This window comes from Hydra vulgaris, chromosome 11, assembly GCF_038396675.1.
Source record: "Hydra vulgaris chromosome 11, alternate assembly HydraT2T_AEP".
NCBI lineage: Eukaryota > Metazoa > Cnidaria > Hydrozoa > Anthoathecata > Hydridae > Hydra > Hydra vulgaris.
In genome coordinates this window covers 5,432,036-5,448,705 of record NC_088930.1, presented here as the reverse complement: position 1 = coordinate 5,448,705, position 16,670 = coordinate 5,432,036, and the positions used below count along the sequence as shown (strand labels likewise).

At 27.1% G+C, this 16,670-nt stretch overlaps 1 protein-coding gene across 1 annotated transcript; it reads left to right on the top strand.

The window, feature by feature from the left end:
* Positions 1–807: 807 nt before the first annotated feature.
* LOC100214814 (MATH and LRR domain-containing protein PFE0570w) lies at positions 808–15,649 on the top strand. The gene is made up of 8 exons (XM_065809870.1): positions 808–2,429; positions 2,949–6,460; positions 6,859–8,509; positions 8,647–8,772; positions 8,870–9,062; positions 14,272–14,534; positions 14,978–15,155; positions 15,269–15,649. Exons 1-8 carry the CDS (start codon positions 1,182–1,184, stop codon positions 15,490–15,492), a joined length of 7,395 nt encoding a protein of 2,464 aa, XP_065665942.1. The 5' UTR covers positions 808–1,181; the 3' UTR covers positions 15,493–15,649.
* Positions 15,650–16,670: the final 1,021 nt, after the last annotated feature.

Genomic DNA, 16,670 nt, shown 5'->3' with positions numbered 1-16,670 from the left:
GTTTCTTTTTTATATTTTTATTTTTTATTTTTTATTTTTTTAATTTTTTATTTTTTATGTTTTTTTTTAGGGTTTCTTTTTTATGTTTTTCTTTTTTCTTTTTTCTTTTTTATGTTTTTTTTTTCTTTTTTCTTTTTTATGTTTTTTTTTAGGGTTTCTTTTTTATGTTTTTTTTTTTCTTTTTTCTTTTTTATATTTTTTTTAGGGTTTCTTTTTTATGTTTTTCTTTTTCTTTTTTCTTTTTTATGTTTTTTTTTTTTTTTTGTTTTTTATGTTTTTTTTTAGGGTTTCTTTTTTATGTTTTTCTTTTTTCTTTTTTCTTTTTTATGTTTTTTTTTTCTTTTTTCTTTTTTATGTTTTTTTTAGGGTTTCTTTTTTATGTTTTTTTTTTCTTTTTTCTTTTTTATATTTTTTTTAGGGTTTCTTTTTTATGTTTTTCTTTTTCTTTTTTCTTTTTTATTTTTTTTTTTTATTTTTTCTTTTTTATGTTTTTTTTTAGGGTTTCTTTTTTATGTTTTTCTTTTTTTTTTTTTTATGTTTTACGCAGGCAAAGTATAACAATCATTATAACAAAAAAAAATTTCAAAATCAAAAAATTTTTTTTTAATTTTTTAAACATTATTTGAGTTTGTGAAAACTTGTAAACACTATAGAATTATAATTTATATTTATTGGATCTAAAAAGAAATAGAAAGGAAACAGAGAGTTTAAAATTGTGTGGAGTAAAATCGAGTTTTTATTGCGTACAATAATAATGCAAAAACACAGAGAAAAATTCTATTAAGTTATGCTTTAAATTTTTTATGAGAAGATATAAAAACGTAAATATGGAAAATCGTCGTAAAACTTTTTGTTTATAAGGAGTAAAGCTGGATAATTATTATTTATTTTTTGGCAATTTTAATTATATATCTTTATTTATGTTTGTTATTTATTTATCGCTCGTATATAACAGAGAATTAGAAATTTTACAGCATTCCTATGGGAAATTTTACAGCATTCCAATATAAAATGTAAAATCATTATAAAAGTTTTTAAACGTGCACAAAAGTGTTTCAGAATCATTGCTTTAGTTTTTTATGTTTATTTTTTCAATGTTGATTATTTAGTTGCTTCTTAGATTACCTAATTGTGATCATTAATAAATTGCATTGTTATTGTTGACAAAGATTTAAACTATAATGGGTTCCAAAGCTATAATAGAAGCTGATCGAATTCTTTACCTTGTTGATGTAACGTTATCTTATTCTGCTGAGCCAGTTTGTTATGAAAACAAGAAAAGTTCTTTTTATAATAATGTAAGTCTGATGAATCGATCCGAAAATCAGGTTATTAGTGACGAGGATTTGTTTTTTTCAAGTTGTCAAAGTGAGGATAAAAAAAAGAGTCACAGTAAAAAAGACTTCAATGTGACGCAACAACAGAATCATAATAGTCATGATTCTTTAGTTTTAGATAAAAAAACAATGGTCAATTATAAAATACCTCATATGTTTCATTACAATATACGGACTAAACAAATGTTTGAAAACAAACTACAAACCAAACATCCAGAATTAAAGAGAAAACAAAAAATAAACAAAGAAAGCAGTATAAACAGTATTATGAAAAAAAATAGTTGTATTGATAGAAATAAATATTTAAAAAATAATATGTTTAATTCTTTTGATTCACTAAAATTGTTTATGCTTGGAAACGAGGCAAATTTTTACAAAAATGTGATAAAGCGATGTCGAATTATTTTGCAAGAACCGATTACTTTAAAGGTTCGTCAACAAGTCCAAAAAATTTATTTAAACGCTCTAGAACTTTACGTCAAGTCAAGGAATAAACTGCCCTTATCAAGTAACGATACACGTGAAAGCGAGAAAAAAAAGAGATTTTCTGTGTGTGACGTAAAAATTATATGCAGCGTTAAAAAAATTGCCGAGAAATTAAAAGTCTATTGCACGTCGTCTATATTATCAAATATTCATTTTATGAACGTGAAAATGCTCTTGGAAAAAATAACTTTCTTTAAATTTAATTTGAAATCAAAAAAAAAAGTTCTTAAACAATACTTACTTGAATTCTCATCTCTACCGCCTACAATGGAATACTCGCTGCTACCACATGTTATTATTACAAAATGTTATTTGGACATTTTACATTCGTTGCGCCTTTTTCAGAAATGTGAATCATTATTAGCATATGAATTAAAGCAACGAAATTTGAAAGCATATACAATTATGAAGAATACTCTAATAACTAATCAAAGTTCATCATCAGATAATAATATTTATTCAAAAACCATGTCAAACATTTTGTTTTCTCGTTATTTGTCGAAAGATCTCCTAAATAATGAAAATATCCAACAAAAACGTGAGTTTTTTCTGCAAAATGATGACAAAACCAATAGTTCTCTGAAAACTTCTACTGCATCTGTTAGCGTAAGATTATTTTTTTAAAAGCTTTTTATTTAATGTCTGTGCTGGTGCACTGGTGTACGGGTTAAGCAAGAAGCTCAAAAAAGTTCTTTAAATTTTATTATAAATTTATAATTCTAATACCTCATTGTATGTTTGAAACTGGAGAGCGATATATACTTCTTTAAACTGAATTAAGTTTAATATTTTAAAGTATTTTCAGCGTGTAAGTTAACCGGTGTTACAGACTTTCCCAAAATTATTTGTATTTTAAGTATTTTTAGTGTGTTTTAATAAATAAAGTTTTAGCGATTTCACATTTCGCGCCCTCATTGATAACTACAGTATGTGTTTTAATTTTTATCGATAACTCTTCAAATTTGAATAAAAAACAAAACTGTTGAACTGGAGTTAAAATTTAGAATTCAATGTCATACCCGTACTAGAGTGCTACCGTCCATACCTATATAAAATGTTTTTATTTTTAAACAACATTAGTTAACTAATTTATATGATTGAGTATTAATTTGAGACTTTTTTTAGATACCTTTATTGTTAAAGCACTTAAAGAATGATATTGCAACACAAGTAAAATTATCTTCCAAGAAAATCCAAAAAAACTTTCGGATTACAGAGTGCAGCAATCAAAATGATTTGTGTAATGACAGAAAACTACTTAGTCCGATAAATGAAACTTTGAATGAAAAGAAAAACAATGAAATTGATAATATAAGAGATTGCATTAGGTTACACGGTGGGCAAAAGTATGACGTAGTTCCAAAGTTTTTTGTCAAAACAAAAGAAAACCATAAACAATCACCTGAAAAAAATGATACATTGTTAAAAGATGAAGATGTTGATTTAGTAATTAAAACAGGAATGTCAATTGATGAATACTCTGATAACCATATTGGATATCAGCAATCACAATGTAACTCCGACGTTTCACAATGTAACTTCGGCAAATATAATACGCTGTGTATTTCAAATGTTAAAACTAATAACAGTCGCCAAAGGTCAACCTATTTATCTGAAAGTCTTAAAAACGAAGAAACTTCTTTTTGCAACGCAAACCCTCCTATTTATTTAAAAAAAGAAAGTGCCAACCTTAGTACTAGTGCCAACCTTAATACTAGTGCCAATCTTAATAATACTAGTATTAATAATAATCACCAAAACTGCTTTAAAACAAATATTAAAAAGAAACCTACATTGGTAAGTGAGTCGATTGCAAGTAGTTTTAATAGCCAACTTCAATGCAAGCAAGATTCTGATATATTGAGTAATGAAAAATCATTTAACAATCAAGCCATTCTTTCTGAATTTTTAGAAAACGATAAAAATACTGAGATTGAAAATCTATCATATGAAGAAGAATCTTTTCGGCAAAGAGTTCTTCAAATTGATAATCTTCGAGAAAAATTGGAATCATTACAAAAAGAGGCAGATTTTAATGTTTATACTTATGATTCCACTGAAACTTATTCAAAAACAGATCGTGTTACCTTAAAATTACCTCTGAAATCTTTTATAGTCTTATGCAACTCTGTTCCGAGCCCCAATAACATTAATTTATATCTTCAAAGTAAGAAAGATGATCAAAATTTTGATAACAACTTAATTACCGATAGTTTAATTAATGAGTACAAAACCGAAAATAATACTGATAATAACAAAAGTATTATAACTAACATGAACAGAAAATTAAAAAAAAGAGAAAAATCAATAAACAACAGTATATCATCCAAAGAAAAAGATGAAGAAAAAGATGTAAGTTGTAAAGAAGAAAATTCTTTTTTTTTAAATAACAATCAAACAATAACAAACAAGAAAGATATTAAAACAAAAAGTTTTTCCATTAAAGATACCCAGAAAAAACAGGAAAAAACAAACAGTTTAGGTATTAATTCGGCAGAAATTTCACCCTTAATTTCAACTTTTGTTTCATCTTTTGTTTCATCCATTGTTTTGTCAGCCGCTTCGTCCGTCTTTTTCTGCAATAAAAACTGCCTGGATAATAAAGAAGATACAATAAACTTAAGAAATGAAAATGATGAAATATATAAGGAAGATTGGTTTCCGAAATCCCCTCAAAATCTATCTGGTCTTTATATTGAAAAAAAACAGGTTGACGAAATAAAATGCACTTTGTCAGAGATCACCAATAATGGTTTGTTAGAGTCATCAACATCAAAGGAATGCGAAATATTTTTAGATAAAAAACAACAACAACCTAAACAAGAGTTTAAAACTCAATCAAGTTTTTCTAGTATATCAGGCGAGGAATCATGCATAGAATTGCGAAGTGTGAAGAACTACGAATCGTGCAAAGAATTATGCGAAGAAAAAGTAAAACTTAATTTTAGTCAAAACGAAAATAGAGAAGAAAGTGACGACAATTTAAGTAAGAGTCAAAACAAAAATAAAGAAAAAAACAACAGCATTTTGAAGAAAAGTCTAAACAAAAAAAAAAAAGATTGTGACGATAATTTAAAAAGTGATAACTTTAAATTAAGGGAAGAAAAAGTAGAAATATCTAAATGTATAGAAGAAAACGGAAAGAAAAATACTTTAACTCAATTTGAAATTATCAATAAAAAACAAAGTATTGAACAAGAAAAAAATTTATTTCAATTTGAAAACGAAATAACAGAAACATTTTCTAATCGCGATGAATTTAATGCAGTTAAGCAAGATATTTTTAAAAATAAAGTATCAAATATTCTCAAAAAACTTCGAATTGTCAAAAAAGCAGCAACCAAGTGGAAAAAAAAAATTAAAAATAAAGTCAGCAGTGAAGAAACATTTTCATCTTCGTTTCAAGTTTCTAAATTTAGGTACGACAATAACACTCTAGTTCCAGATTCCTTGTTAAAGGTAACGCGTCCGCGTGTTATTGACAACACTATATTAAATAATGAATCGTACAAAAAAAGTGTTGATCTACTAAATAGTGAATCGTACAAAAAAGATGCAATAAATAGCGAATCATGCAAAGAAGATACACAAAATACAGATTTTTGTACAATAATATTTGATTCTATAGAATCAAATCTTAAATCATCAACGCTTAAAGAGTGGTCAAAAGAAATAGAATCGGGTTTAGGGATTTTTTCTTGCAAAACGAGTTCAAGTTTAATTGCGTACACAGACACTTATGCTAGCATAGAAAATACCAATTACACAGTGTCAAATAATGTAATTAACGATAATAACGTGTCAAATAACGTAATTCCTAATAAAAGTTTAGATGAAAGATTGCAAGAACATGCTCTAAAAAATTTTCTTGGAGACTTTGAAAATACTGATAATAAAACATGCGCCTTTGATGATATTAAAAAAGAAAACTTAGATCATACTATGCCAGAATTCATTCACCATAAAGAAACAAGTCTAAAAAAAACAAATTTAAGCAGACAAAATAGTTTTTCAAACTGCAATGATGCTTTTGTGGCAAAAAAGCAGTCAAATCAGTCATCCGGACTAAAAGACTCTTTAAAAAACTTGAAAACTACTACTAATGAAGTATTGTCGGATAAATACTTTAATTATGAAGCACCCTGGATGTCAAAACTTGATAATTTTATGGAAGATTCTAAGGATTCTCCTAAAATTATATCTTTTGAAAAGCCTTGGCAAATGTTTAATCAGGAATCTTTAAATAAGCCATGGCAGATTTTTAAGGATGATTATTTGGAGGGAGCTTGCAAGACCTTTAATGATGAAAGCGACGTTTTAAATGATGAGTTTAAAAATCCACAAAGAAATATAATAAACAAGTTAAATTCAAAGGAAAAAGAGATATCGGACCCTGCAACCCATAGTTACTTTTTAGAAAACATAAACTCTAAGTATGTACAAAATTTTGTGAAAAACGTAATTGCAAACTCTTTGAAACAGGCATTTGATAATGTACCCGATAATTCTTATTTAAATTCTTCAGAACAAGAATCGACAGGTTTTATTAACAATATTTTTGAATCGTATGTTACAAATAAAAATGCAACAATAGCAGCAACAACAACAACAGCAGCAACAACAACATCAACAACAAGGTAAATTGAAAGGTCATTTTTAAGTCAATACCATGGGCTATTTTTTTGTTGTTGTTAAATGTCTTTCAATGAGTTTTAAACGAGTTATGCAAAAATAAAAGTTTGATTTGCAGGTTATAAATATTTCAAAATAAACTCGTTTAAAACGTGTTTGTTTTCTAAAAAACGCGTTTTAAACAAAATTAAATTAATTTGCAGATTATAAAAGTTTAAAATTAACTCGTTTTAAACGTGTTCGTTTTTAAAAAAACGCGTTTTAAACAAAATTGTTTTTAAAACGTGTTTCAAACGTGTTAGGCTATAAATTCTTTAGCTGGTACAATTTTAAAACTCAAATTTTTTTTTAACTGAACAAAATTTTGTTTTAAACTTTTTAAATACAAAAATTTATTTCATAGCATCGATAAAATGGTGGGAATTGAACTATCTGCTACAGGTCAACACATCACAGAAAATGAAGACAAACCTCAACTAAATATTACGGAAAAAAACCAAGTGTTTGAAATTGAAAAATTTCTAAGGAAAGAAATTTTTGATCCAATTCTAAGAGCTGAAGCAAAAAGCAACAAGTCTGATGTATTTGTTCCATCAAGTCAAGGTAATCGAGTCGAAACCAAAAAGCCAAGATTATCAAGTAAAGATAATGGTAGCTTAAATGCTTCCGACGAGTCAGACACCATTGGTGCAGCATTGCAAAAGAATATACACTTTAAAGCAGCTGACATATGTAGCTCTTTAGACTCTAAAGCCGCTAGTGGTGAGATAGAAACTTGTCATGGTGATGTAAAAAAAATCGTTCTCATTGTCAAAAACAATCTTTACGAAAATCTTATTTTACCCGATTTTATTATTGCATCCAAACCTGAAAAAAAGATCTTTTCTGAACTTGATCAAGAAACGTCATCTTCACAAAAAACATTTGTTTTATTAAATAATGAAGAGGATTGTGATGACTTTAATCGTGACTTTAATGGCGTTAAAGATAAATCAAAATGTAAAGGTTTATTGATATATAAAGATTTATTGAAGCCAATTGATATTGAACCGATTAAAACTTTTTCAAAAACAAACAACATTGTTGGTTTATTAAAAGAAACTTTTAATGAAAATTTATCAAGCAACTTTGTTAATCACAAAACAAGTGAATTTGAAAAAAATTATCCAGCGCAAAATTCAATGACTAAAAAATCAATAATAATAGCAAACAACGATTATTTAAACTCTTATGATAATCTAGGTTATGACGTTGAAGAAAAAACAGTTTCACCTGCACCAAAATCTATGAAATCAGAAGATCTTTTTTGTACAAGCAGCTGTTTTCCAAACATAAACAGTTATCAAAAAAACTTTTTCGAAGTTCCTTTAACGTCAAATGATTCTCCAACGAGTAGCTTCCCGACATACAACTTTCTGACAAATGATTTGCCCATGAATGTTTTAGCAAAAAGAAACCCGCAAAATCGTGAGGAAGCTATTGAGTTTAGCCTATTGTTTACAGAAGAAACTGAAGTCAATGAGCTCAATGAACAAATTAACCTTGTAAAAAAACAGTTTCACACCGATTTTTCATCTAGTTTTAAAGTTAAGAATAAAAAAGTTGATGAAAATTTATCTTTGAATGCTAAGCTTGTTCGATCAGAAAGTTTAGAAAATGAATTCAAAAAAAGTCATGAAAATCAACGCAGAATTATGGAGAATCAAAAACCCACTCTTTCGGAAAAATTTTTAAATAGAAATGGATTTGAAGCATTAAAAAAAACGTTACATAATACATTGGAAGACAAAAAAGAAGTAAATAAAGGTTCTAATAATGAAAGCAATGAAAAGATATTAAAAACAAGTAACACTAAACAAAAATCCGAAGTAAAAAATAATAACAACTATTGTTTATCAAAAGTTTTTTCTCAAATAATCACTCCGTCTGATTCTTTAGAAAAGTTTTCAACTTGCGTGATAATAGACAACGGATCAGGATCAGTTAAATGCGGTCTTTCTAGTTTTGACTCTCCATTAGTTATTCCGTCACTTGTTGGAAGATCTAATTATACGGTACGAACCAAAAACCAATACATCATTTTTTTAGGAAAAAATTTATCTGAAACCAAATTTGACGCAACCACTCAAAAACTGGTTCTTGGAAATACTTAAAGTAGCGTCATTTTTTTAGGTATTTTATTTGTTTTTAGAAAGTTTTACCAGGTGATTTAAAATCAGAATGGATCGGAAACGATGCTCAGCTACATAGAGGAATATTAAAGCTATCGCATCCTATAGAGAGAGGAGTAATTAAAGACTGGATTGATATGGAAAAGGTAATTACCGCAAAATTTAAAAATAAAAGTAAAAAAATTAAACAAACAAAAAATGTTTTTATTATAACATAAATTTTTGTTTTGTTTATGTACTAAGGTTTGGGAGTATGCATTCAAAGTCGGTGGTATTTTTCCGGAAGAACACCCCATCTTTATTTGTAATGCACCAACCATATCTAAAAAACAACAAGAATGTATTATGGAATTAATGTTGGAAAAGTACCAATCGCCAGCTTTTTATATAGCGCCACAAGCTGTAATGTGTTTGTATGGTTGCGGAAGAATCTCAGGTAAGTAACAGATATTCGCTTAGTACATTCAATTACGTTAAATTATTAATGACATTACAACACTCTGTTGCTAATTGCATCTAGACCGTATGGTTAAAACCAAGTGTAGTTTCAATCCTAACTTTTTCAGTTCTAACTGCCTGTAGGTTGTTAATTCTCTGAGATTCTAATGAGTAGTTAATGGCTCTGCTGCTATCAATAAAATGATTTAAAACGTAGTCAAATTTAGTTGTCTTTTTTCACGTCCTAAACTTTCGAAGTGAAAATCTGCAATAATAAATTACAATAATAATAAAAAAAACATTCTAAACTATTTTAGTAATTTAATTTTGTGGGTACTTATAAAAATATTTTTTTGCTTCTTTGGTGGTCTTGTCTGCTTCTTTATGCTAGTTTCCATTATTACCATAGTAGCCATTATTTTCTGGAAAAAATCTTTTTCATGTTAGTTCTTTATAAAAATGTCGTGAAAGAATTCGGTAGAATTGAACACCCGACAAAAAAAAATTAAAGCAAAACATGTCTAAAAATGGTCTTTTAGACAAGGTTGAAAAAGAAAATATAATTGTTAAGTTATTTTTATTTTAAAAGTTTATTTTTGACTTTGCCTTCAATTTTCAAGTATTATGGTTTTGTGGAAAAGCAAAGTTTCAAAACATGATCTAAAAATGAAGCTTAAGAATTGAAATTTTCAATTATTCATTACAAATAAAAGAATAACCCATAGGTTTTTTATGATGACCTAAAGTTTTTGCGATTGACTTTTTTAAATAGCACCTTTGCTCAAATATTTTGGTTAAAATCCAAAAAACTTTCATTAAAATCTGAAGAAGCCTTTTAGGGAAATAATTAAACGGTCAAATAGAGAAAATTTATCATCAGAACAAGTGTGCAAAGTTTCAAATTCATTTTAAAATTGTAACTTGAAAAATTTGGTTTTTAATTTTCTAGTTTTGTTTACTTATTTTTGGGTTTATTTCTGCCATTATGAATAAATAATGAATATTTTAAAATCATAGTTAAAACCGTCTTTTTCATAGAATCTTTATTTTCGTTTTTTTTCTGTGGTTTCCCCTTAACACTTGCTATCTTCCGTTAGTTTTAAAAATTTCTTAAAGAGAGATACAAAGACTTGTACAATGACTTTGTAAAAGGTAAACTGATATGTCTATTTTTTAATTTGAATTGTAAAACGTTTATAAAGTGAAAAAATTAAATGTAATTTATTTTATCACTATCTAAACGTTTTACATATATAAAACTTTAATACATTTATATAAATAAATATGAATATATCTATATTTGTATACATTTATAAAAACAAGATAAAATTAAAGTAATGGCAGGACCAAGTAGAAGACTTATCATCAAGCCTCTTTGATTCGCAATTTTACAATAAATTTTCACGCGAGATGAAAATTTAATTTTAGTAATATGTTTCTAAATAAAGTTTCTAAACAAAAACAAACAAATATACATTACGATCTCTTAAATGAGTATAACAAATCTATTTGCATTATAATAAAATAATAAATTGTATTCATTATGGTGCCGAAACAGAGAAAGGGTAACCAATCAGAATTGGAAAATTGAATTAATTCTGATATATTAAATTTTGATGATAATCCTAGTAAATTATTTTAGTCAAGTAACAATTTCCATAAAATTTTTTCGTTTACAATTTTCAGTAAAAAAGTCAAGTCCATAAGATCTCAAGAGACAAGTAAAAATGCAGTTAAAACGATTGGCAGATAAATTTAAAAAAGAAATACCTATTATATGAAAAAGGGATTTTTAAAAGATTATTTTTGTTTAGGAAAATATATTTTTTCTTTAAACTTTTTGCGTAAATAATTTTAACTGAAGCAATACCTACAATTTTTCCTCAATAGATAATAAACTTCAATTAATAGAAGATTGCAGTTCAGCGCGCTTTTGTTCTTGAGATTTTATCATATTAATTTTGTTTTCGGTTGTTCAACTTTTGGTTGTTTATGCACTATTCTCAATTATTCTTTTATTCTTGTTTATTTTTTAATAAATGGTTAAAAAATAAATAATATTTAAATTATATAGCTGTTTTCTTATATAAATATTTGAAAATGATTTATTTTATTTTGCCGACCATTTTAAGGAATATTCTAGATTTAGGCTAGGTGAATAAAAAAAAGCAATTGCATTTACTCAGTGATTTTGGAATAATTGCTCAGCTTTACGTGAATAAAAATTTGAGCAAAATTGCTCAAATTTTATCTTACATAAAGCTGAGTAACTTACTCCAAAAACGCCGAGTTCAGCTTAACCTAAATAAAAATTTAATGAAAATTGGTCAAACTTTTATTTACTTAAAGCTGAGCAATTACTGAGTATAAGCAATTGCATGTTTTATTCACCCGGCCTTTTATCTCAAAAATCGAACTTCAGTTTATTTAAATGAAAACATAAAAAAAAATCATTTACAATTGATAAAATATTGAAATCAATATAATATTCATTTTTCCAATTATAATAATTTATTTTTTAAATTTAATTCAAAATTCTTTTATAAATAAATTCGAGTAATTATTTTAAGATTAACTATTTTGCCAGCACCATCAGTTGAATCTCCACTTATTTACATCCAAAATATTCTTTATTAGCATTTCTTTTATAATGTTGTAAAAACCCATCGCATTATGAGCAAAAATAGAACAAGACAAATTGTTACAATAACGTGCTAGATTTTTATTGCAATAATTGTGGGCCAAACTGTATATTTGTTCTGAAAAATGATCGTGATCAATAACCAAATATACTTCATAACTAAATAAAAATTTTTTATCTTGAATCAAATCTTTTAATGTTTTTTTATTTTCAAATTTGTTATTAAAATAAAACAACATACAATAAAACCACAATCTGGCTGAGAAAAGTTGTAATCTGGAGTTGAGATGTAAAAACGTTGGCAATGACATTGGGATGTTAAGGCTCTTAGTTTATATGTTTGTGAATATGCTATTTACACACCTTGCTTTGGTAATTCATTAAATTTTGTTAGCAAAAATGCTCTTGGTTGTTGTAATGTAGCAGTTGGTTTTTTTGATATTGTGCAACTGATCTGCACATTCTTAAGTGCCTCCACTCATCGATGGACAGTCCTGTCAAAATCGCTAGCCAAAGACAAGACATAACTGCCTAAAAATCAGAAACACCTTAGTCAGCACATGCTGATGCAAAAAGCGCTTTGCGGAAGGGTCACAAGAATATTCAATCTAGATACAATTGCAACTGATGAACGTGCAAAAGGTAAAACTTGACAGAGGCGCTTGGACTAGAAAAACGTAATAGTATATTGAAAAATACTCTTTTGACTGTCTTTTGGGACACGATACTGCAAAAATTCAATAAAACAAATCTTTACAAAGTGCTACTTTAGATTTGAATAAAGCTGTTGGTTTGTTGCGTTCATTATTTGAGTATGTTCATTCATTGAGATGTTCAACAAAATTAGATAAATTTGAGAAATATGAAAAAAGAAATTGTTCAAATGTCAAGCATATAAAAAGAAGTCAAAAGAGCTAGTAAAAGAATGCAACAGCTCGATGATAATACTTCTGAAGAAGTTTTCCTGCTTGCAAAAGATGAACTTGGAGTTAATGTGATGATTGCTATTATCAATCAATTAATAGCAGCATTGGCTCACAAATTTGCCGCATATTCAGATCTGGCTAGCAGATTTGGATTCGCGAACAATTTACAAACATTGACTCGTATAGAAGTGATAAAACATTGTGATATTTTATCACTTCTATACGAGTTTGTGATTGCGGCACATTACTCCAATAACATTGAAGTCAGCTTGGGAAAAGAAATTGTTCAATTTCGGTCTTAAGTAGTTACACAAATGAGTTCTAATGATGCAAAAGCAAGCAAAGAGTTGTTGATGTACCACATTTTGCTCAATGATGGTTTGGTAGAAACTTTTCCGAATAATTCAGTAGCTGTTAGAACTCATCTCAGCCTAATTGTACCGGAGAAAGAGCTTTAAAATAAAAACCTGTACTAGAATTAATCAAGAGCGGCTCGATGTGCTTTTTTTGATGTGTATTGAAAGTGAGGTGACCAGATATCTCTCACTTGATGGCATTGTCGAGCAACTTGTCAGACAAAAATCCAGTATACATCACTTTAATTTTGAAATACACGACTGAATTATTAAATGCTACATGCCTATCAAATTATTGCCTATCGAATTATTAAATTGAATTATTAAAATCGAATTATTAAATGCTGCATGCCTTTGAAATACACGACTGAATTATTAAATGCTACATGCCTATCACTTTTTCTTTAGTCAAAATGGCCCTTAAATTATTTGTGCCTTTGGCCCCAGATACCCTTAATCCGCCTCTGATGGCGAAGAATAAACCAATAGCTTATTTTCGACAAATCGAGATTTACGAGAGTTTTTTATAGGTCGACAAATTTTAAAGCTTGATTAAACTGTAAATTTTTTAATTTTTATCATTGACTGATATATATTTTGTATATTTTAAGGCCTGTTTACACTGATTTATTTTTTGTTTTGAGATAATTTTTTTGTTGATAACAAGTACAAGTTAATAAACAGGAATGATTTGGGGGAGGGGGGAGGGGTTTATAAGCTTAATGTGGATAGAAAAATTTTTCGAAAATTAATAAACGTCTCCTCCTGTGTATCTTATTTGCGAACAAGAGTATTTTTTCATAATTAGAACTATTTCTTAAAATTTGAATGATCTACATTTTCATTTTCCGATGTAAAGTTTTAAAACTCTCTCATTTACTTATAAGGCTTAATATTCTTTTGCTAATCATTTTGATAAAATCAACTACACGTTTTAAATTTTACGACTAAACATTATTTAATTATTTCTTATGAATTTCAAATGTGCAGTAATGATTAAAGAGTTTTTTCGTGCGCATGAAATGTTGAGCAACATTTTCATCTTAAAACTTGCTCTTTTTTTTATGTCTTTTCACAGGTTGATGATCATAATGCTAGTTATTAAAACCCTTGATAAAAATATTATCCTCTTAATGTAAAATATTATCCTCTGAAGCCCATATACGTTGCACATCGAGCAGTAAAACTTGTTACGTAATGTTCAACATTTCATGAGCAAAAAAATTTTTTTTAATAAGCATCTTATAATTATATATATATAATTTTTGTGCATAAATTTACAAGGAATTGTTTTGGATATCGGAGACCAAGTTGCGTACTCTGCTCCGGTTTACGAAGGACACGTAATTGGTCACTCCTCTCAATTCTTGGAACTTGGGGGTAGAGATGTTTCTACAATGCTTAAAACATTGTTGTCAGCTGAAGGAAAACTATTTACCTCATGTGCAGAGTTGGAAATTTGCAGGGAAATTAAAGAAGCACATTGCTTTGTAAAAAGAAAACAAACAAAAAGTTTTGAACGACTGTCAGGAGACATCAAATACCAAGTAAGTAATAATAAAAAAGGGAAAACCGGGCTACTTGCCCTGTCATTATCAAAAGGAAGCGGGGCTAGTTATAACACAGTTTTAAGAATATATTTTTTGATTTATTTAATGTTAACTTTAAAACTCTAAACTTCATTGGAACGTGTTATACAATTGAACAAACTTCTTTAAAAAGAGAAAGGCAAATTATTTGCTGCAAAAACTTAAGTTTATTTTTTAAAAAGAGTTCTTTGAAATTACCCAGGCTGAAAACGAGAAAGCATTTTTTTATTTGCTTTTTTAATATTAAAAAAAATTTTAATTTTAATTCTTTTTAATATTAAAAAAAAGTAAAATTTAAATATAAAAAATTATTTTTAATATTTAAAAAGAATTTTTTTTTATATTTAAAAATAATTTTTTTTTGATATTTAAAAAGAGTAACTTATTTGATTGCTTTTAAGCTTCCTGACGGTCGGTACATTAGTTTGGATTCCGAATGCCACAAAGCGCCTGAACTTCTTTTTAGACCAGATTTAATAGGTTTAGATTGCTCTGGAATTCACAGCTTGATCTCTAAAAGTATTTTAAAGACAGATAAAGACCTTAAAGAACTTCTATCAAGCAATATAATTCTTGCAGGTAATTTATTTAACATTGCTCGTTAAACTTAATTTAAGTTTATAAAAAGTTTTGGCTAATAAGTATTCTTCATTTTTGAAAATATTTAAAATTCTTACTATTTTATATTAAAGGCGGAACAACAAAGTTAGTTGGATTAGAACAAAGACTAATCGATGAGCTAACTTTAACAGAAAAGCTTCAGAATGTTAAAATATTAAAACCAGGGGATACGACAACATGCGCTTGGGAGGGCGCCAAAATAATATCATCACTGTCAACAATGAGTCAGATGTGGATAACTGCTGAAGAATACATGGATTACGGAAAAAACATCTTGCATACAAAATGCTTCTAAGAATTATTTCACGATTATTATATTAGAAGCATTTTAAACCAAATAGTTGAGTTTCTCTTCATAAATTGAATCATATCGTTATTAGTCAGTAGGATAGTAATAACAACATCCGAAAAAGTTGAAAAAAAGATTTGATATTTAAAATTGTAAATATAAAGTATAAAAAAGTTTTACATGATAATTTATAAATTTCTACAATAATCTTGATAAAACAATATTGTAAAATTATTATAAATTACACTGGTCAACAAAAAAATTATTTGAAAAAATGCTAAAGACTCTTAAAAAAATTTTAACAAAATGTTTTTCAGCAATAATACAAAAAGTACTTATTTTTATTACAAACAAATAACACCTTTAAAATCTCTATGAAAATACGTTCATGTCAACCTGCTATGTTAAATAAATAAGTGTGTCAACCAGGGTTGTTCAAAAGTATGTCAACCTAGGTTGACATACTTTTGAACAACTTTTTTTTTGACAATATTAGGGACTTTACCCCAAAATACTAAAGATCTGAACCCAAATATCTTTACAACTTGACGCGATGGTAAAGAATGAGTTGCACATTTGAAATCAAAATAAGAAATGCTACATAAAAAACAAATTGTTTTCTTTGCACCAGGAAAAAATTTTGTTTTTGTTGACCTGTGTTATTTATAAAAATGTTTTTTTGTAATAAAGTATTTTTTTTGTGAATAAATTACGTAACTTTTTGAATAAATTACGTCAAGTCATTTAATTTTTATTTTAACAGTTCAAAAGAAACTCTTGAAAATATTAGAATTTTCCAGTAAAAGCAACTGTTTAGATTTAATTTATAATTTTTTTAAAAAAATTTTACTTTATCTATGTGCTAAATTAAAAAAAAGAAAAAGAAAATAGCAAAAAACTAAAATGTTTAACGTAAATAAAAAGTTCCTCAAATTTCAAGATAGAACAGAAATATTTTAATATAAGATAAAAATTAAGAGACAGAAAAAAGTTGAAATATTTTAGATAAAGAAAACTACGATATTAAAAATTTGTTCCTTAAATAAAAATTGCTACAATTTTGAACAGCAAGATTAAAATAATTGACGCAAATCATTCTCATAAAAAACATTTAGTTTTATTTAATTTCTTCAAGTTTCAATTTTTCAAACTTTCTTTTTACATTTTTTTTTACTTTATTTTTT

Coding starts and splice junctions, on each gene's coding strand:
- LOC100214814 (XM_065809870.1), top strand. CDS start 1,182: ATGGGTTCCAAAGCTATAATAGAAGCTGATCGAATTCTTTACCTTGTT. Junction 2,430..2,948: donor CTTCTACTGCATCTGTTAGC/GTAAGATTATTT, acceptor GACTTTTTTTAG/ATACCTTTATTGTTAAAGCA. Junction 15,156..15,268: donor AAGCAATATAATTCTTGCAG/GTAATTTATTTA, acceptor TTTATATTAAAG/GCGGAACAACAAAGTTAGTT.